General features: G+C 54.6%; 1 protein-coding gene across 2 annotated transcripts; it reads left to right on the forward strand.

The window, feature by feature from the left end:
• Positions 1–15,974: 15,974 nt before the first annotated feature.
• LOC120656919 (cell division cycle 20.2, cofactor of APC complex-like) lies at positions 15,975–19,021 on the forward strand. Of its 2 annotated transcripts, none has more exons than XM_039935150.1 (7): positions 15,975–16,606; positions 16,703–16,981; positions 17,099–17,368; positions 17,512–18,102; positions 18,198–18,422; positions 18,530–18,602; positions 18,693–19,013. In XM_039935150.1, the coding sequence occupies exons 1-5, from the start codon at positions 16,469–16,471 to the stop codon at positions 18,339–18,341; spliced, it is 1,422 nt and encodes a 473-aa protein (XP_039791084.1). In that variant the 5' UTR covers positions 15,975–16,468; the 3' UTR covers positions 18,342–18,422; positions 18,530–18,602; positions 18,693–19,013. The 2 variants fall into 2 exon arrangements, with proteins under 2 accessions (XP_039791084.1, XP_039791086.1); XM_039935152.1 differs by having other exon boundaries at positions 16,469–16,606; positions 18,700–19,021.
• The last annotated feature ends 2,364 nt before the right edge of the window (positions 19,022–21,385 follow it).

Consider the following 21,385-nt stretch of genomic DNA (forward strand, 5'->3'; position numbering starts at 1 on the left):
ACTGGGAGCTATTCCTTTAGCTATCGGAGCTAAATTAAACTGAGGCAAGTATGACTTGACAACTCATATCATATGGGTTAGATAATTCTTGGAAGTAGCCGTTATGATATCAAAAAATTTCTGGGGAGCTTCTTCCAAGCGCTCCACCAAGGACTTGCTACTTGATGACTCCTCTTCAATATCAACCACATCTACAAGGGCTTGAGCTGCTGCTATTAGTCGAGTATGGTCTTCCGGAGAACCTGATGGGAAGATATCTCAGAAATTGATATGACAAAGCAAAATCAGGACAAAAGATCGAGTGCTTACAGGCTTGGGCAGTCTGCAATTGCTTCTGAAACCTGGAATTTTCTTCTTGAAGTTTCGATCTTTCTTCCTCAAGGTTCTTAATCTGGCGCTTCATGTCACAAATCTCCAGATGATGCTGCTGACTTGCTTCATAAAGTTTGTTCCGAGCAGCAAGGGCTTCATCCAGTCATTTGGCAATCATGGCCTTTTGCTCCTCTAAGATCTTCCAATTGTCTACAGTCTTATATAAAGCATGAGACTTCAAGAAAGATCGATTGGCTACATCCTGAGACATACAAGACGAATCTGGTTAGACATCAACAACTACTCGACAAAGACAAGTAGTGGCAGAAGACTCACCTTGGTAAATTTAAAGCTCCACTGTATACAATCTGTAAGTTTCTTCATGTTGGCTAGAGACAACAGTGGATCATCAAACAGTTCCTTTCCCAACTCTTCCTGGGCGGACTGAGGCATAGACTGGAATGGTACCAGTCGAACGGAAGGACCTTTTGACCCTTCTGCTCCACTACTCCTAGATCCACCAGCTTTGGAGGCTCCTTCAGCAGCCGCAGGAGTATCAGATGTTTCAGGGCTTGGTTCGCTTGGTTTCTCAAATGTGTGTGCACTCGGGAAACCGGTAGCCGGGCTCTTGATCAACCCAATTACAGGAGAATCAGGGGCTGATCGACTAGTTCCTTCCGAACCACTCGACACCCAGTTGCGGAAGTCTTGGACTTGTTCTTTCTCATGCGGCGAAAGATGTTGGATCCTAGCCAAGCAAGATTCTGAATAAGAAAGCTGAGACAAACGGGATACAATCAACAAAATATTATATACTTACTGGCCGGCATCGAGACGAGGAACTTTCCTCTGCAACATTGATCTGGGAGCCACCTTCCGTTTCTTGTTGTCGTCAGAATTAGCATTTGCAGAAGTTGGAGGCATACAATACCAGGATTTATAATTCTTCTGCAGAAAGAAGCCAATACTTAGTCAGAAGATCAAAAAAAAGGTTAACTATAAGTACTCGACATGGTATCCAAAGCACGTACCCAGGCATTCTCAGGAGGATTTTGTGCCGAGAAGAGTGTTGGAAGCGTCAAAGACTTGTCGAAGTTATCAAGTACTTTGCAGCATCTCTTTACTACTTCAGACTGAGCCATTGGTTCTGAGGACATCCTAGTGGGATCCTGCGTACCTTCGTATCTAAAGGCAGGATGCTTTCGCAGCTGGAGAGGCTGCGTACAGCGACTGATAAATGAGAAGACCACATGATCTCCAGTGACTCATTTTTTCTTAATAATGGCAACCGCACGAAGAGTGACTTCAACTTGCTTGCCACCAGGTCCTCTACTTGACCAGCTCTCCTGGACTTGGGGAGCACCAGCACTCCTTTCTGGAAGTGGGGATTCAAAGTTTCCAACATGGAACCAGAATTTCTTCCATTCGACTCTTTGACCCGCCGGATCATAAGCCAAGTACTCGCCTCGGTTCTCAGGGCGGAGTACCAATTCACATCCCCTGACGACGGCGGTATTGGTGGCATTAGGGATTGGAACAAGGTAGAAGAAATGTTGGAAAAGATGGAAATGGGGGAGAATTCCAAGGAATGCCTCACAGAAATGAGTGAAAATTGAAAGATGTAAGATGGATAGGGGGAGTGAGATGGTGTAATTGAATTCCCCAAAACTGAAGAAGTCTATAGAAAAATTCTGACATGGGAAGAGTGAGACCACGTTCTACAAAATCGCGAAATATAACGGTCTCAAGAGTACCTTCCATAGGGTAATCTTCTCCTTCACCAGTGCACCATTGGCTCACGCCCTGCTCTTGGAGGAGACCCATACTCTCCAACTCCCGGACTAGTGATTCAGACATCTTGCTTTTACGCCAATCTGTGGACATATTGGCGATCGTTCCCTCTTCAATCTTATACTTGTTCTTCTTGGGAGCCATCTCACAGTCACGAGTTTTAGCTCGGGGGCTACGAGAGGGGCTTTTGGATTTTGACTGAGAATAGGCAAATGTGAATCTGAGTTTGACGGCGGCCAGGAGTTCAGGGGGTAAAACCCTTGGAGGCTTTCAACCGGCTTTATACAGTCTTCAGGGGTAATTTTGTGAATATTTGGGATGCCAACGAATTCTTTCCTTTTCAGGGAAATTTTTAGTTTTTGCCACGAGTTTACATTGATTCTTAAATCTAAATGGAGGGATTTAAATTCAAGACTCGGGGGCTGCGGGATATGTGCATCAGAGATTTATTTTTTAAATTCTTTGGAAAATAAAGAAGGAAAAAGACTGAAGTGACCCTCAGCCTGATTCTGCGATTCAACCTAAGGCTCGGGGGCTACTCCATATGGAGCGCGAGTACTTCACGCACCATATATGATCAAGATTTCGGGGCTTGAGCACCTCACAGCCTCGGAGCAACCACGAGTACTTGGAGGACTACTCGACGCATCAGAAGGAAGACTCAGAAGCAACCAGAAGGATGTTCTAACTATTTGAAGTACTCGAAGACGCCATCCAAGTACTCGACGCCTGCAGGACTCGGCTACGAAGAGCTCGGGGGCTTGTCAGACCCGGGACAGTGGGACTGCTCACAGGCATAGAATGTTCTAGAGTAAGGGATAGCTCATGGATGTATCTTACCTCTTTTGTAACTACCCTAATAGGCGTAGTACTAGCTGCAGTACAAAAAAACTACCCAATCGTGTTGTAGAAGGACTCCAACTGTGCTCAGCTAGGACTTTACATGTAACCCTATCCCCCCCGGATATATAAGGGCGGGCAGGGACCCCCTCGAAAAACATCTACACCTAAGGCAATACAAATCACCACACAGGACGTAGCAAATTACGCAACTCACGGCCCGAACCTGTCTAAATCTTTGTGTTCCTTGCACCATCGAGTTCCAGAGCCGTCGATCCCTACCTACAAACCCTACTGCTAAGGGTATTCCTGAGCAGGCTCGGCGGTAAACACCGACACAACCCCGAGGGGGCATCCGCGCCGCCTCGCGTATGCGCCATGGCCGACGCTCCCAACAACCCGCCGCCGGAAGTGGTGCTGTCTCAGCAGACGCGCACCCCTTCGGACCACAGCGTGCAAGCACTCGCCAACACACAGGCCCACGGCGAGGATCTTCGTCTTCGGCGGCAGTACATGCCCCCACTCGTGGACCAGCCTCCGCGGGCCCTCTCCGGGTCAAAGGGGGGAAATCCTGCCGGCTCCGCACGGCAACGCACGTGCGGAGTCAACCGCGACATCATCAACGACGCCCGCATGCAACTCCCACAAGAGTTTCGCGCAGGCCAGAACAGCGCGCTGCGGTGGCGATCCTCCAGCAGATGCTGCCAGAGCCGGAGGATCCGACCCAAAGGGATCTTCACCGCCAGGTAAGAAACCTGGTGGAACTCGCCGCCGTCCAGTAGGCGGAGAGCTCCTCGCTTCACCGCCAACAGGCCGCCGCTGGCGGCGCGAGCCACCACGGGCGGGAACCGTCCGAAGTGCGACTCCCCCCACCGGAGCAGGAGGCCAACGCGGGTGGTGCGCCAGCCTCGCCGCCGGTGTCCGCTCCTCTCCCGCCGCGGCCGCCGATCCACGGTCGCGTCGGCCCCAATTACGACGCGCGCAATGTCATTCAAGGCCGGCAACAGGCGAGGCACCACGCCGACGTCGACCGCGCGGCCGCTCGAGCAGAGGACGCGCGGGCGTACGCACCCAATCCAGAGTGCTCGCCGCTCCAGCGCGGGGGACGCCCTTGCGATCCCGACATCGATCACGACCGGAGCCCGAGCCCGGACCCCTTTGGACCGAGCGCCTTCTCCAAGGCGATCCGTGGGGCTCATTTCCCCCAGCGCTTTCAGCCACCGGCGAACGTCGTGAAATATACCGGGGACACAAACCCCAGCGTGTGGCTGGAAGATTACCGACTCGCATGCCGGGCCGGAGGAGCAAATGATGACCGCTTCATCATCCAGTACCTCCCAATCTGCCTGGGAGAGAACGTCCATGCCTGGCTGGAGTTCTTGCCCGCCGACTCCATTGGCAATTGGGCGGACCTCCGGAAGGTGTTCGTCGGCAACTTTCAGGGCGCATACGTGCGCCCTGGCAATTCTTGGGACCTCAAGAACTGCCAGCAGGAGCCCGGTGAGTCCTTGCGCGACTACATCCGGCACTTCTCCAAGCAATGCAACTCACTCAGTGCGTTCCTCAGCGGGACACACTGCAAAACCCTGGTCCACAAACTGGGGTGCCAGAAGCCGCGCACCGCCCACGAACTCTTGGACATCGCCACCAACCACGCCTCTGGCGAGGAGGCGGTCGGAGCAGTCTTCGAGCGGGACCAGCACGCGGCGAAGGCGAAGCGACACGACCCCGATAGGCCTTCCTCAAGCCGCGATGATAGGAAGAACAAGAAGAACTGCCGGCCTCCCGCCGCCGGCGTGGTCGCGGCGGACGACCGCCAAGATAAGCGCCCTCCCAGGAACAATCACTTCAACCAGCTCCTGGAGAAGCTGTGTACCAACCACGGCTATCCGGTGAGCCACAAGTTCAAAGATTGTGACATGATGAAGCGCCTCCTTCGCAGGACAGCCAAGTCTGACGGAGACGGCCGCGACAAGCAGCCCGACGCCGACCAGGACAAGGAGAAGCCGGCGGAGGGATTGTTCCCGAAGGTGGACCGGTGCCTGGTCATCATCGGCGGCCTGGAGGATGACTGCTCCAGGCGACAGCAGAAGGTGCGGCTTCGTGAGGTATGTGCTGCCGTGAGCGCAATTCCCAGGAATCTGAAATGGGCATCCATGCCCATCGTCTTCGATCAGGACGACCATCCGACTAGCATCCCTCGACCCGGGAGCTACCCCCTCGTCGTCGACCCCGTCATCAGCAACATGCGCCTGTCCAATGTGCTGATGGACTGGGGCAGCAGCCTCAACATCCTTTATATCGACACCCTGGAAGCCATGGGGATCCCGTGATCCTGCTTGCGGGCCTCGCTCTTCCCCTTCTATGGCATCTTGCCAGGCATGAAGGCATACCCGGTCGGCAACCTCGACTTGCCGGTCACGTTCGGCAACAGAGCCAACTACCGCACCGAGACCCTCACATTCGAGGTGGTAGACTAGAAGGGGGCGTACCACGCCATTCTCGGGTGCCCCGCCTATCCCAAGTTCATGGCGGTGCCCAACTACACCTACCTCAAGCACAAACTATCGGGGCCAAACAGAGTCATCACCGTGAGTGGCTCCTTTGAGCAGGCCTACGCCAGCAGCCGCGAGCATTTCGACCTCGCCACCACCGCGGCGAACTCGACGGAGCTCAGCTAGCTTCGCGCCGCCACCTCCGAGTGCCATCCTGACCCTAGCAAGCCCAGCCAGGCACCGACTTTTGTCTCGACCGAGGAGACCAAGTCGGTCGAGGTCAACGACGCCGACCCAACAAAGATGGTGCGGGTTGGCTCCCAGCTGTCGGCCAAATAGGAACTCGCGCTCGTCGACTTCCTCCGCGCCAACAAGGACACTTTTGCCTGGAAGCCGTCCGACATGCCGGGCATCCCAAGGGAGGTCGCCGAGCACGAGCTCCGCATTTTACCAGGATCCAAGCCCGTCCAGCAATGACTACGCCGCTTCGACGACGAGAGGCGTAGGGCCATAGGGGAGGAAATAGCTAAACTGTTAGCTGCTGGCTTCATAAAAGAAGTCTATCACTCCGACTGGCTCTCCAACCCAGTCCTTGTAAGGAAGAAAACTGGTCAATGGAGGATGTGTGTTGATTACACCAGCCTGAACAAGGCATGCCCCAAAGACTATTTTCCTCTGCATAGAATAGAACAGATAATCGATTCCACCTCCGGATGCGAGATCTTATCTTTCTTAGATGCTTACTCGGGCTATCACCAGAAAGCGATGAAGGAACCCGACCAGCTTGCAACATCCTTCATCACACCATTCGGCTCATACTGTTACGTTTGCATGCCGTTCGGGCTCAAGAACACATGTGCAACATACCAGCGATGCATGCAAGCCTGCTTTTCCGACCAGATTAATCCGTCAACCGACCCCGACCGGGCAGATCCGCCTCGGGCGACGATCGCGGTCTACATTGACGACATTGTCGTCAAGACGCCGCGCGCGGACGACCTAGTCGCCACCCTGAGCGCCACGTTTGCAAACCTCAAGAGGTTCAACATCAAATTGAACCCCGAAAAATGCACGTTTGGTGTACCTAAGGGCAAACTCCTCGGGTACATGGTGTCCGAGCATGGCATCGAAGCCAACCGCGACAAAATCGCGGCCATCACCAACATGGGCCCTATCCGTGGCATTAAGGGCGTCCAGAGGTTAACTGGGTGTCTAGCAGCGCTCAGTCGGTTCATCGCCCGACTGGGAGAGCAGGGCCTGCCGCTGTACAAACTCCTAAAGAAGTCCGACACCTTTGTCTGGACGGAGGAAGCGCAAGTGGCCCTCGACCGCCTCAAGACCCTCTTGTCCTCTGCCCCGGTCCTTGTCGCACCAGATCCTTGCGAACCCTTCTGCTTTACCTGGCAACCACCGACCATGTGGTCAGCGCTGCTCTGGTGGTAGAAAGGGAGGAACCGGGACACGCCCTCAAAGTCCAACGTCTCGTATACTTTGTCAGCAAAGTACTGACTGACACGAAGTCGCGGTACCCGCAGACATAGAAACTTCTCTATACCATCATCATGGCGGCCAAGAAGCTGTAACATTACTTCACCGAGCACGAGGTGTCGGTCGTCACCTCATTCCCACTCGGTGAGGTGGTCCGCAACCGCGACGCCGTGGGGCGGATTTCCAAATGGGCGGTCGAGCTAATGGGCTACGACGTCAAGTTCGTACCACGCACGGTGATAAAGTCTCAGGCCTTGGCCGACTTCATCGCCGAGTGGACGGAAGTTCATGCTTCGACCCCAGAAATCTCTCACGAGTACTGCACCCTCTACTTCGACGGGTCGGTCATGGGACCCGGCGCGGGGGCCGGGGTTGTCTTGATCTCCCCAGAGGGAGGCAAGTTCCAGTACGCAGTCCGCCTCCATTTCCCCGCGTCCAACAACGTCGCCGAATATGAGGCGCTCATCAGCGGCCTCCACATAGCCATCAACATTGGGGCAACCCGCCTATACGTCTACGGCGACTCCAAGCTGGTAGTCGACCAAGTCATGAAGAACTCCAACTGTGAGAGCCCCCTCATGGATGCATACTGCCAGGAAGTCCGCAAGCTAGATGGGAAATTCCGAGGTCTGGAGCTCCACCACATCCCGCGGAAGCAAAATCCCGATGCAGATGCTCTCGCAAAGATGGCCGCCGAGCGCAAGCCGGCGCCCAGTGGCGTTTTCGTCAACGACTTGAACGCGTCGTCAGCGTGAGAGAAGCCGTTGACCGGGGACAAGACACGGGCAGAGAAAACAGAGCACGCTCCCTCTGACCCAGCCCCCGACCAGACACCCGGGGGCCCACTCTGCCTGGCTACGGATCAATCCGACTCAAGCCAGGCAGACAACACAGATTGGAGAGCCGACCTACTGGCTTATCTCCTTCACGAAGTCCTCCCTGAGGAACGCAACGCAGCTCGCCGGATAGCCCGATGAGCCAAAACATTCGTCGTGATCGACGGCGAGCTCTACAAACGCAGCCCCTCTAAAACTGGCATTCTCATGAAGTGCATCCCCACTGCCCAGGGCAAGGAACTTCTTCTTGAGATACATGTTGGGATATGTGGACACCATGTTGTACCACGCTCCCTGGTCGGAAAAGCTTTTCGACAGGGATTCTACTGGCCAACGGCACTATGCAACGCGGAGGAAATCGTCCGCGCATGCAAAGGCTGCCAGTTTTACGCAAAACAAACCCACTTGCCAGCCCAAGCCCTCCAGACCATTCCCATAACATGGGCGTATGCCATGTGGGGTTTGGACATAGTCGGGCCACTGCGAAAGGCACCAGAAGGGTTCACCCACCTACTTGTCGCAATCGACAAGTTCACTAAGTGGATAGAGGCAAAGCCGATCACCACAATCGATTCCAAGGAGGCCGTCAAGTTTTTTCTGGACATCGTCTACAGGTTTGGCGTGCCAAATTCCATCATCACCGACAACGGAACCAACTTCACGGGCCACCAATTCTAAGAATTCGCGGAAGGGTATGGGATCCGGATCGACTGGGCATCAGTCGGACACCCACGCACAAATGGGCAAGTTGAGAGAGCTAACGGCCTAATCCTCCAAGGACTCAAACTACGAATTTTCGACATGCTCAAAAAATTTGCGGGTCACTGGGTGGAAGAACTGTCGGCAGTGCTCTGGAGCCTACGAACCACACCTAACCGATCGACGAGGCTAACACCTTTCTTTCTGACATATGGCTCTGAGGCCGTGCTCCCTTCCGACCTGGACTACGGCGCCCAGAGAGTCAAGGCGTTTGACCCAGAAATGGCGGCTGAAGCCCAAAGGGACACCATGGAACTATTATAGGAAGCAAGGTTAGCAACATTACGCCGATCGGCCCGTTACCAACAAACTTTGCGCAGGTACCACGAGAGGCGTATACGGGAGAGGACGCTGCAGGTCGGAGATCTGGTCTTGCGACGAGTCATGTCGACGAAGGACAAGCACAAGCTCTCGCCGCCATGGGAAGGACCCTACAGCATCGCAGAGGTCATACGCCTAGGCACCTACAAGCTAAAAGACTCTGACGGTAACATACTGACCAACTCTTGGAATATAGAATAGTTACGTCATTTTTTTCGTAAGAGCACCAGCGGCTTAGCCCAGTGCCCCGACCCGGCCACCTCCAGCTTGGAGCACTCGGGGGCCCGACACATGTCAATTTTTCTCTCCCCGCACAGCACAGTAGAATCTCCCGGTGTCCCGACCCGGCCACTCCCGGCTCGGAAACACTCGGGAGCCTATTACCTGCTTTCTATCTCTTCGCATCACACAAGCTTTCTGGTCTCTAGCACCCCGACCCAATTGCACTCGACTCGGAGCGCTCGGGGGCCAGACCATGGTCTTCGACCATCCCATTTTTCTGGTGCTTTTTCACCTCTATAGCCCCTTGAACCGAGCACTCTCAGGCCAAGGCACTCGGGGGGCCTCACAGGGACGGACTGTGCAGCACACGCACACCAATTTCTCTTGTCACACAGCACGCAAAAACGTCCACAAGCAAGTCGAAAAGCAAACGGTGGAACTTTTTCGAAAAAACCAAACTCGCGCAAGACGGAAAATGGGGCAAGAGCATAAGAAGCAAACAAGACACTAAACATAAGCAGGGTGCCGCACACACAGCGAACACCCCAGATATTCCCCCAAGCCGCACGAACGGCTTGGGCCCCAGCATTTACAAACATTTCATATTTAAACAAAATAAAAACATGGCTGCCGGCCGGCCCCGTGCTCCTCCTCCATCCCGCCCGGCCACTACAGGCCGTCCAGGTCCGGATCCGCGCCACGCTGCAGGAGGTCGTCGACGTCCATCTCCGCCGCAACGATCCTCCCGAACCCGGCAAAGTTCAGCATGGCCGTCCGACGGACCACCGCGCTGGAGGTCTCCGGGAAGCCGGGGTCGATTCCCCCGAGGTGCATCCCGGTGCGAAGCTGGACGGAGGCCAACGCGGCAGCGGCACCGCGACGGATCCCCAGCCTCACCGCCGAGCGAATGATCACAGGGAGGGCGTAGAGCTGATCCACCCGCATAGGCGCACGCGGCTCCACCACGCGGAAGACGGCGAGCGCACCCTCCTCCAGGGCCTCACGTTGGTCCTCCACCTCCAAGTCCTCCTCCAGCACTGCGGATAAAAATCATGAAATGCAGGAAAAACAGGGGATGGAAGACACGACCAAGAACAGAACTCACCAAATGCATAGGCTTGGGCATCCGCGGTAGCATCCCTCGCCGCACGCGCCTCCTCCTCGATAGCACCGCGGGCCACTTCGACCACCCGCAGGCTCTTCCGCAGGCTCTTCCGCAGGCGATCGATCTCGACCGAGGCGACCGAGAAGCGGCCACGCGCCAAGTCGCACTCCCGCTGCAGGACCGGTATTACTGGATGGACCTATGCAGGGCCGGACTCCGAGGACGTGGCGGACGCCGCAGTTGAACCCGGCGCGGCAGCAACGGCGAGCGACGGCACCGCGACGACCTGCGCCGGAGGTGCGACGAAAGACGAAGCAGAGCCACCGGCGGCAGCGGCAGATGCCCCAGCACCGTCCCACGCCGGGGGTTCTCCAGACGAAGAGGAGTCGGAGGCGGCGGTGGCGCCCGACGACCCGACGCCACCTTGCCCCGCAATCCACTCGCCAGGACTCGACGACGCCACCCTACCACCACGCAGGTATCATCAAGAACATGGCAAGACCAAATGCAGAAGCAGATGAAGGAAGGCAGCGCCGAAAAATACCTCCCCCGGAAGAACTCGCGGCATACCCGTGGCAGGCCGTGCGGCGGAGCACTAGACTCCTCGTCGCGGGGGCGCTTACCGTTGGCCATCGGGAAGATCACGATGACGAAGAAGACGGTTAGCACTTCCCTTTTCTCCTTCTCCTCCCACGCCTTGTCATCTCTCTGTTTTTTTCGCGAACTGGCAGGCAACAGCATCGTCGGAGACGAGGCGGCAGGAAGGAAGGGCTTAAATAAACAAGCATCATCACTCCTCGACGGTTCCCGAGTAAAGCGACGCCTCGAGACGCGAGCCGGTGCACACAGACCTCTCTGCGGCAGCCGGCGCGACGCATCGGCTTACGGGTGCGTACTCCATAATTTCAATTAAGATCCATCGTCGTCCATACGTTTCCAATTGCAGGGAAGACGGCGAACCGTTTCCATGCCTCAAACGAATCTTCACTGCACAATTCGATTTCAAGGTTCGAAGGCCAGTCCTCTAAGGGCTCCGCGCCGCCTTGACTAAAAGAGCCAGGGAAGAAAAACCGAGACGAGCACCAAGCGGCCCGAGCCCAACCTGCCCCGGCAGCAGTCGGGTCGTCTCGAATTTCCTTGTCCGATCCGGCCTCTAGCGTTCCACGGAATCCCCTCCATGGGGAGGCCAACTAGGCCACCCGAGCCGGCGGACGGTTCGGGCATCTGACTGGCATGCGGGCCGTTGAGCAGCGGAGTGCTCCCAATGGGGTTCCGTCGACCCTGTCGTCCGCGACGGGGTCGGACTTCACTCGGATTGTCCTTAAATGTGCGTACCCGCTATCGAGCTCACCGAACCTGTCATTAGGGGCCATCTAGGTCAAGTGGCAGGGTTCACCTCTTCCGATCGCCACGGATGGCAGTGGAGTTCATTCATCGTTGAGGCATGAAAATGAAAAAATAGTGCGGCAAAACGAACAAGCACAAACTCCCCTGGGCAAACTTTATTTCATTGTTCGTCTTCTTAGGACAATCGGCCGAAAGCCGTACAACAAACAAAACCTAGCTGGCCTCGACTCGGGGAGACAGTGGATACAATGGATCAAATCCATTTACTCCCACAAAGGGAGCAACAAAAAGGGCCTAAGGCAACGACCGCTACCTGGCAAGCTGGAGGACATGGCCAAAGAACGTCGTAAGACTTCTTATAGCACCTCGCAAGCCTTCTCCTAGCATCAGCCGTGCCGAGGGGCCCCCGGCGGAGATAGAGGCAGATGACGCTGTCGAGGAGTCTAATGGAGCTGAGGTTAGCTCAAACTCCTCGCCGGCGCCGCTTCTGGGTATCTTCCTCAAGCATGGGAAGAGGGGCCATGATCTCCTTGCCCCGGCCACGTCGCCTTCCAGTCGCCACTCAGAAAACCGTCCGCCTCCAAACGGAGGCGCGGAGACCCATCCTGGCTGCAAGACCACCCTGCCAAAAGAGAGAGAGGAGCCCATGACCGTCCCCCGCTTCCACGAAGTGCAGTGCCAAACTGCGCCACCTTCCAGTTGGAGCTGGAAGATGAGGCAGCGGATCCGCAGCTCCACGCCGACGACGCGTGATTCACCCACCCGAAGTCTCGGGGGAGTGGCACTAGTAAGAAGGACGCAGAAGGGCGACCCCCATGGCAGGATAGGTCCACCACCACTAGGTCATCGGAACGACGCCGAAGAAAGTCCAACGAGGCCACCAGCGAAGCCGGGAGCCCCCCGCGCCGATTGGCAAGGGGGCCGGCAGACCAGTGGCCTGGCTTGCCAAACTCTAGCAGCAAGCCCTCGGACTCCTCGGCGCCGATCAATGGTAGGCGGGATGAACTCATTGACGAGTTCATGCCTGAGGAAGATCCAACGCCGCTCGCAAGCATTCTTCTAGCACCAGAGACATAGGACATGCCCGCTCTCATCTAGAGCGCGAGTGTGGGGTGTGAGGAAGAAAACTATCAAAGAGATTTCCATGATCCGTTTCTTGTGTGGAACCATGTATCCATAACACCCCTATTTATAGGCAAACGTGGACACGAATGGCCACGGTGCCCAACAGACCGGTCAAACAGGACACACCAAAAGTCCTCACCTAGCCGTGTCCCCCCCCTCTTCAATGCCAAGGGGCCGGGCCCAGCGCGCCGAACGGCCGCCGCCCCACTCGGGACACGGTCGCCGCACGACCAACCAATGAGGGGCAGCCCCGAGCAGGGGGAAGCCAAGGCACCCGCGGCGCGGTGATAAGACGTGACGACAGGCCTTGAGATTCCACGGTACCCGCGCTCCAGCCGGCCATCAAGACCGGCATGACTCCGTCACGCCAGCGCTGGCGCCCGCTGAAAGCTGAGAACACGGACAGGCAGACGGGACGCTCCGGTCAGAGGTCATCAAACCGAGTCCAGCGGCTCCATGATTATTAAAATCGTAGAGCCACTCGGGGGCCTCTGACGGGGGTGTGAACCCGGGACCCCTGACGGGCCTGACTCGCATAAGGGCAGCCCAACAAGTCTCCTGGGCTGGATGCGGCGCGGCCCACCAACCAGCGTGGGCAGTTGCCTTCCTTCATAAGCCAACACGGCCGGGAGCCCGACCTCCCGCGACACGTGGAGGCTCCCCAACCTGGCACCCGAGGTCAGAGCCGTACCGGACGACCCGAGCCGTGCGCTCCAAGATTGCCGCCCTGCACGACAGGCGTGCCGGTCAAACCCGGCCCACGTACAGGCTCCACGACGCCTGCTCCCCTTATCACGCGACATGAATATAGGCTACAGGGCTCTCTGATAGGGGGACAACGCCTCCCATGTGGGCCCCGCGACACAACGAGAGAGGGCGTAACGGACGTCGCCTCCCGCGCCGTAATGATGGTTGCGCCTGCACACCACTCCATTACGCCAGCGAGCGTGAACGGACGGCCCTGCCTAACCTCGGTAAGGCACCCCACACTAGGCGTGCTGTCTTTCAGGCAGGGGCTACGCGAGGAGGACGTGAGGTAGCCCTACAGATAGGGGGCGTAGGTCCAGGCGGACAAGACTGGAGATGACCCCCGAGCGACCACCCGAGTGACCAGGCCATCCCAACCGGCCAGGGAAGGGACGGCGCTTGGACAACCCATTGCCCAAGAAACCCAACCAGACTCAAGCCTCACCCCTACCGACTGACCGAATGGGCCCCAACGACTGACGAAGACAAAAGACTCCCAGACAGAGCCAAGACATAGCGCTAGATATATGTAAATGGGGGCCCCACCTTGAACTATAAAAGGGAAAGCCCCCCGCGTCGGAGAGGGTTGGACTCCTAGAGGTTCAACACTGTTGGATACTGTTTGTAAGCTCCCCTCAGAACTTTGAGCACCCGGGCTCGAGAGCAATAGAGTAAGAATACCACCCCCCATACTGGACGTAGGACACATTCGGCCTGAACCAGTCTAAATCCTTGAGTCTTTGTGTGCTAGACCATATCCGATCAAGCGCACTACAAACGAGCAATCGAGTAGTTTTGTAGTCGCCCATTTCTCGCAGCGACAAAATATTAAAAATATTACATCCTAAGAGGTAATATGACATTAGATCAACGGTCCACAATTACTTCGGTGTACCGTAGCAAAACCTCGTGAAACAACATACTAGTAGGTTAGAAGTTAGGGCGCGTTTAATTACCAAATTTTTTTGGGTAAACTTTTTTTACACCTTTTCCAACACTAATTACGAGTATTAAACATATACTAATTATAAAACTAATTATATGGATGGATCGGAAATCGCGAGGCAAATCTATTAAGTCTAATTAATTCATCATTAGAGGTTGTTTACTGTAGCACAACATTGTCTAATCATTGCATAATTAGGTTCATTAGATTCGTATCGCGATTTCACCCGGGGTTATGGAATTTTGTCAGTTATCCACATTTAATATTCATAATTAATGATCAAACGTTCGAAGTTACTGTAACGCAATAAAAAATTTGATAACTAAACAGAGCCTTAAAACAGTGCGCACATGGGATTATACAATCAACAGTATCCTTACTCTTTCATTTCTACCGAGAGGAACCTCTTCTGTTGTGAGCATCAGCCCTGCAGTAACAGGTCCAGTCAGTATTTGGTGAACGATAGTCATATCAAACACTTACTTGCTACAGAAGATTGTACTACCTAGCAGATTGGTTTTCTAGAATGGTTTTGTACTGACGGTTATCAAAAGTCGTGAACAACGAAGATACTAATTAATATCAAAACCTAATTTCAGTATCCAGACAGGTTGAATCGCCGGAGCTTATTATAGGCAACATCATTATGAATTTTTCAACCCCTCTCTCTCCTCCTCTCCGTTCCAACCCCATCCGCCTCCACCGCTCGCCCCTCCCCCCCCCCCCACCCCCCACCCCTCCGGCCCCCAACGCCAACCTCCCCCAACGCCAACCCGTTTGCCTCCACCATACGCCCCCACCGCCGATCTCACCCATCGGGGGTCCTTCACCGCCGCCGTCGGCCTCGCCACCCACACCTGACACCCTGCCTCCTCCGTCGAGCCGGCACCGCCCATGGCCATCTATCCCTCCAAGGCCGCTGGCCATGGAAACTCCCCAAACTCTAGCCCCCCGAGGGAAATCTATTCGTCGCGCGCACTGCTGGCGCGCGAGCTATCGCAGAAGGGGGCGGCACTCACTGCAGGTGGGCCCACGTGGCACTGTACTTCTTCTTCCTCTCAATCTCGCGAGGGTGATGGCCGCGGGGTTGGGGGAGGGGGTGGACGGGTCCGGGGGTGGTACGTCCGGCCATCGGCGAGGTAGCCGACGGCCGGGTGGTGGCGGGCGGCGGCGGCCTTTAGGCTCCGGGTTGCCGGGGCTCCAATGGCCACCGGACCTAGAGGAGGGGTTTGGGGTGGCGGCGGTCCGGCGATCATGGCGGGTTGGCCGGCGGAGGGCGAGGCAGCGCCAGCCGGGCTGGGCCGGACCCCCGGTGGGTGGTGTGGGCGGCGGGGGCGAGAAGAAGGCGGCGCGGCGGCGGCTAGACGGCGCGACGGCGAGCGGAGGCGGCGGGGGCGCCGCCGGAGCCGGGGAGGCGGGGGCGTGGGGCGCGGGGCGGACGGCGGTGACTGCGACTGAATCGCAGGGAGTCGCAGAAGATGGCGAATAGGAGAGCTGCTATCCGTGTAGGAAATAGGTTGGACTAGTTTTTTTTATGGCACAGGTTGGTACCCATGAATGGCGTGCATATGTTCGTTTGCTTTGCTGCGTCGACACGGATCAAGCGTGAACAGGCAGTTTTTTTTTTTTTTTTGAGGGCAGCGTGAACAGGCAGGCAGCAACAGATTAGCCGCCGCCACGCCTACTAGAGCCAGGTCAGCAAGCCCTAACCAGCAACGGCTATATTCAGCGCGTCCCGTCTCCCCCTCGGCGTACTAGCCGTTGTGTTCCGGCGGCGTTCCCCTTCCCTCCCCGTCATCGACCTCCTCCTACAAATAATCGTCAGCGGCCGATCCCTAGATCCCACAGCTCAAGCAGCTTCTCTTTCTCTCCCTCTCATCGCCTCCCCACGCCCATCCGAGCGCTTGGGGAGACGAGACTCTGCGATATTCCGCCTCGCTCATCAAAGCTCTCGAAGTTCTCCGCATTTTTTTTGGCTTAATCCGCTTGTTTAATTGTATTCCATCTTCTTCGCGTATTAATCTGTGATTGATTCTAACCTGCTAGTTTACAGTTCGTGTTTAATCTCATTGATTCTGCTGTTTCTATTACTGTTCCGTGTCGTGCTTGTCTTGTACGTTTGCTGCTGCTAACCATGGACGCAGGTTCCCATCCGATCTCCTCAGAGAAGAGCCGCGTCGCCGCCCCGCGGCCGCCGCTGCAGGAGGCTGGCTCCCACCCCTACATGCCGTCGCTGAGCATGGGATCGCGCAACCCGTCGGCCAAGTGCTACGTGAGTTCTCCCTGGCCTCTGAATGTTTTGTGCGCGCGAGTAGGGTGTTCGACAATTTGCCTGAACGAATTTGGCGCTCCTGTGCGTGCGCTGCAGGGCGACAGGTTCATCCCGGACAGGTCGGCGATGGATATGGACATGGCGCACTACCTGCTAACGGAGCCTAGGAAGGATAAGGAGAACGCGGCGGGTGTGGCGGCGTCCCCGTCCAAGGAGGCGTACCGGAGGCTGCTCGCGGAGAAGTTGCTCAACAACCGGACTCGGATCCTCGCCTTCAGGAACAAGCCGCCGGAGCCCGAGAACGTCTCCTTCGCCGAGGCAGCTTCCTCCAACCTGCAGGCCAAGGCAGCCAAGCAGCGGCGCCACATTCCCCAGGTATGTACACACGCTCTTCCTAGTTCCTATTCCACTTCTAGTCTCTGGATTGGTGCGATGGGTGTAGTGGCACTGGAATGGTGATCGCTGATGCGCGGCTTGGGTCGAATTGTGCAGTCTGCCGAGCGGACTCTGGACGCACCAGAGCTCGTTGATGACTACTACCTCAACCTGCTTGACTGGGGGAGCAACAACGTGCTGTCCATTGCTTTGGGAGACACGGTGTACCTGTGGGACGCATCGAGTGGATCCACATCTGAGCTTGTGACCGTCGACGAGGACAGCGGTCCTATTACTAGCGTTAGCTGGGCTCCCGATGGTCGACACATTGCTGTTGGGCTCAACTCGTCTGACGTTCAGCTCTGGGACACCAGCTCCAACCGACTGGTATGCACATTGCCCTTCATCAAAAAATGTTGCAGTGAATTTGCGATACATGTTCTCTGTTGTTTGTCCTTCACCCAAAATTGTTGTGGTGATACTGTATTGCACGTCATTTGTTGCTGAATTAGATCGTTCTTTCTATGCAGTTGAGAACCCTTAGGGGTGTGCATGAGGCAAGAGTTGGCTCGCTGGCATGGAACAACAGCATTCTAACGACCGGCAGCATGGACGGCAAGATCGTGAACAATGACGTGAGGATCAGGAACCACGTCGTGCAGACGTACGAGGGGCACAGCCAGGAGGTGTGCGGCCTCAAGTGGTCTGGATCAGGGCAGCAGCTGGCCAGCGGGGGCAACGACAACCTTCTGCACATTTGGGATGTGTCAATGGCATCCTCCATGCCATCTGCTGGCCGCAACCAGTGGCTGCACAGGCTCGAGGACCACATGGCCGCTGTGAAGGCGCTCGCCTGGTGCCCATTCCAGAGCAACTTGCTGGCCACTGGTGGCGGTGGCAGCGATCGGTGCATCAAGTTCTGGAACACACACACTGGTGCGTGCCTGAACTCTGTTGACACTGGATCACAGGTGTGCGCTCTTCTCTGGAACAAGAATGAAAGAGAGCTGCTGAGTTCACACGGATTCACACAGAACCAACTGACTTTGTGGAAGTATCCATCAATGGTGAAGATGGCTGAGCTCACTGGCCATACCTCTCGTGTCCTTTTCATGGCTCAGGTGAATTCTTCACACCACATTTTACAGATACTATCACACCACTTCATATGCTGGTGTGAAAATTTGCTGATGGTTCTTGTGTGGCTAAACTGCAGAGTCCTGATGGTTGCACGGTAGCATCAGCTGCTGCAGATGAGACCCTCCGGTTCTGGAATGTTTTTGGAGCCCCTGAAGTGCCCAAGCCTGCAGCCAAGGCTTCCCACACTGGGATGTTCAACAGCTTCAACCATATCCGTTAGGAGAGTCATGAATAATTTCTCTTCTGTTGGATATGGTCCCGCTGTCCCAGTGTCCTAGTTTACATAGATCGCCTCTCATTGGTATTTGTCAGCAACCCATTTCTTCCTTAATCATGCTGATCATCTATTCTTAATTTTTGAAGCTTTCGGGTTGAATTTTCTCGTACTCCTGTGCAATGTTATGACAGATGAGATCTACCTAATTGGCTAAGCAGGCGGCGTGATGGGAAGCATTGCAATCTCCTAATGCATTATTTTTCGGTATTGCTCAATTTCTCTACAAACGCAAATTCTTGGTGGTCTTGTAGTGGAAACTGATCTAGCACCGTGTTTTGCTCTTTTCTTTGGAAGCTTTCAGAAGGGTCAGCAATTAAAGACACAGGGTTGGCTTCATTGACGTCTTCATCAAGAAGTAGATGCTATCCTATCTGCAACCATCTATCTGCAACACCAACACCACAGGCGTGGGGGCACCAGAGCCTCGGAGAATCAATTTTGTTACTTTTCCTGTCATTTGTATGCCCGTTCACTAGTTCTGTTCAATGTAGAATGTTTTCCCCCTTTTGGATGCAACATGCCAACATCAAGAGAACATGTTTGATGTGGCAGCAGCAATTGTAAATCAAGACACGACCATTCTTTTCATAATATATAATGAAATATTTATCCTCATTTTCCTCTGCCATAAGTATTCCAGACTTCAGAGACGACCTCTGCAGTTCAGACAGGAGGCAGCTGGCAGAGTAGTTTGAATGCTAAAAGATTGGATGTAAGCAAGGCTGTGATGACCAGTGGCTGTAGGCAAAACATGACTTAGTTCTTAGCTTAACCAGAATCTAGCACCTAATACACAACGTAAGCACAACCCAAAGAACATCAAGGAAGTATAGATCTAGACCGGCAGTCATTGTTAATGAAGATCTGGCCATGGTTGGTGACGAGATCGACGTAGGAATTTCAGTAGTCGTTCCCGTAGTTGTTCTTGGAGTAGGTGAAGAAGTAGGTCGCGGGTAGCGCCGGCCTTCGGGTCTCCACCGGCATCACCCAATGACGGTGACGGTGGGTTGGCGGCGGCCTTCAAGTGGCTCTAGCACCGTCAGGGGTCGGACAACTGTAGTGGAGAGGCTAGGGTTTTGGCTAGGTTAGACTAGTCTCCAAAAGCGTCAGGCCCTACTATTTAGTATAGTGCTGGATGATTTGGGGTCGCAACCACGAGTCAATTGCGTCTCCGATAAGACACGGAACGGGCTTCTCACTGTGTTCTTATCCTTTTCCCGTTTTCCTCATTTGATCACTAACAGTGGCAGAGTAGTTGGGAACACAAAAACATCTATTATCTTATTATTTGGCCAACAAGCGGAGTCTCCACGTTCGCTCTCAAGGCCTAAAAATTCCCACGTTAATCGGAGAGGTAAAGAAAAATTAAAATTACCCACCACTGTCATTATAATAAAAATTAGCCTTAAATACCCCTGTGCTTAATTAAAAATCACTCACCAATGCCATTATGAAAAATTAAATATAAAATATCATTTAGCTATGTATAGGTTACAGACATATACTGTTAACAAAAACTAAAGCTAACAACAATATATCAAAATAAGACGAAAATAAGAATAATTATATACATAATATTATTAAAGCTCAACAAATCAAAATTTTATTATAGGTAGATTATAGTAGAATTGTTTTAACCAACAATAAGATATAATTTACGATAATAAACATGATGATGTATGGTAAAAAACTAATATAATATTTAAGTAAGGATACAACGAGATGCAAATTTTTAAATTTTCAATACAAACCGTGCAAATGCGTGGGCTATACGCCTAGTTGTGCAGATTTTGAAATCATTTCCCATGCTCAAAAAGTCTTTCTTTGAAAACAAGAAACCCAATGTACTTTTGAAGACAAAATAGAATATACAGAACTGAACACGTAAGACTTACTGTGTAGACTACACGCAAAAGGATGTTCCGACTAAAGATTGCAAACATATCGGTGACAAATTCATCCAGAAGACCGGAAACAAATAGAGACATGGTTTCATGGGTCGCTTGGAAAAACTCATGATCCGCACCATTGTACCACTTTTTTAGATACATCCGTGCACGTCGATTGAAACCAAAAGAACTACTGTCACGGGTGGCACATGTGGACTAGCCGACTAGCCCGTCTTGCTGCCCGCACCATTCACCTCGAGCTCAACCTGGCATTTGCGGTGTTTAGAAACTATAGAAAGTATACCAAAGAGTTTTCAAGAAATCACATATGAAATCAATTTTGCAGCAAAATTGCTGGCTGGAGGCATGTCGATATCGAATCCACCATAGAGGACAAAAAAAACTAAAGAATACTCCTTTGTAGGGCCCGTAGAAGGAACAGTGCTTCCATGTGGCCCGCGGACTCAAAGATTCTACCAGTCCCTTGTCGCGTTGCGCGGCCCGCCGAGCAGCCAGGCTCGCCGGTTCTCCACTTCCGCGCCAGGCGCGCACGGCCGTTCGGAGGAGCTGCCGCGCGAGCGGTGGCGCGGTAAGCGGACTACGCGCGAGCCAGCCGCTACGGGGGAGTAGAAGAATAGTGGAGAGCACGAGAGATTCCGCGTGTTCCCTCCCCCAGCTCCCACGGCCGCACAGCTCATCCTCCTGGCTCGCTGCCGCGCCACCACCCAACAACCCCCGCGCGGCCCGGCGGGGGCCTGCGCCTGCGCGCGCTCTCGGATCCCCTCCGCTAGGACACGCCCAGCGGCATGTGATCCCCCGCATTGACAAGCCGCCGCTCCGCATGTGGCTGCCACGGCGGAGAGGCTGCAAGCGAGCGGTGAGACGACCGTCCCGGCTCGCGCCCGCGCTGTCATTGTGTCGCGCCGCGATCGAGACATGCGCGCGCGCGTCGTGCCCGGCCGGAAAGAGGGCCGGTTCGTTCGGTGCCTTCATTCCTCCCCCCGTCACGTAGTCGTCGCGGATACATGTCCATAGGTGCCTCCAAAACTCACGAAGTGGGATTGGTCTGAGCTATGAAAAAAGAACCATGTCATTAGC

The sequence above is a fragment of the Panicum virgatum genome, chromosome 1N (assembly GCF_016808335.1).
Source record: "Panicum virgatum strain AP13 chromosome 1N, P.virgatum_v5, whole genome shotgun sequence".
NCBI lineage: Eukaryota > Viridiplantae > Streptophyta > Magnoliopsida > Poales > Poaceae > Panicum > Panicum virgatum.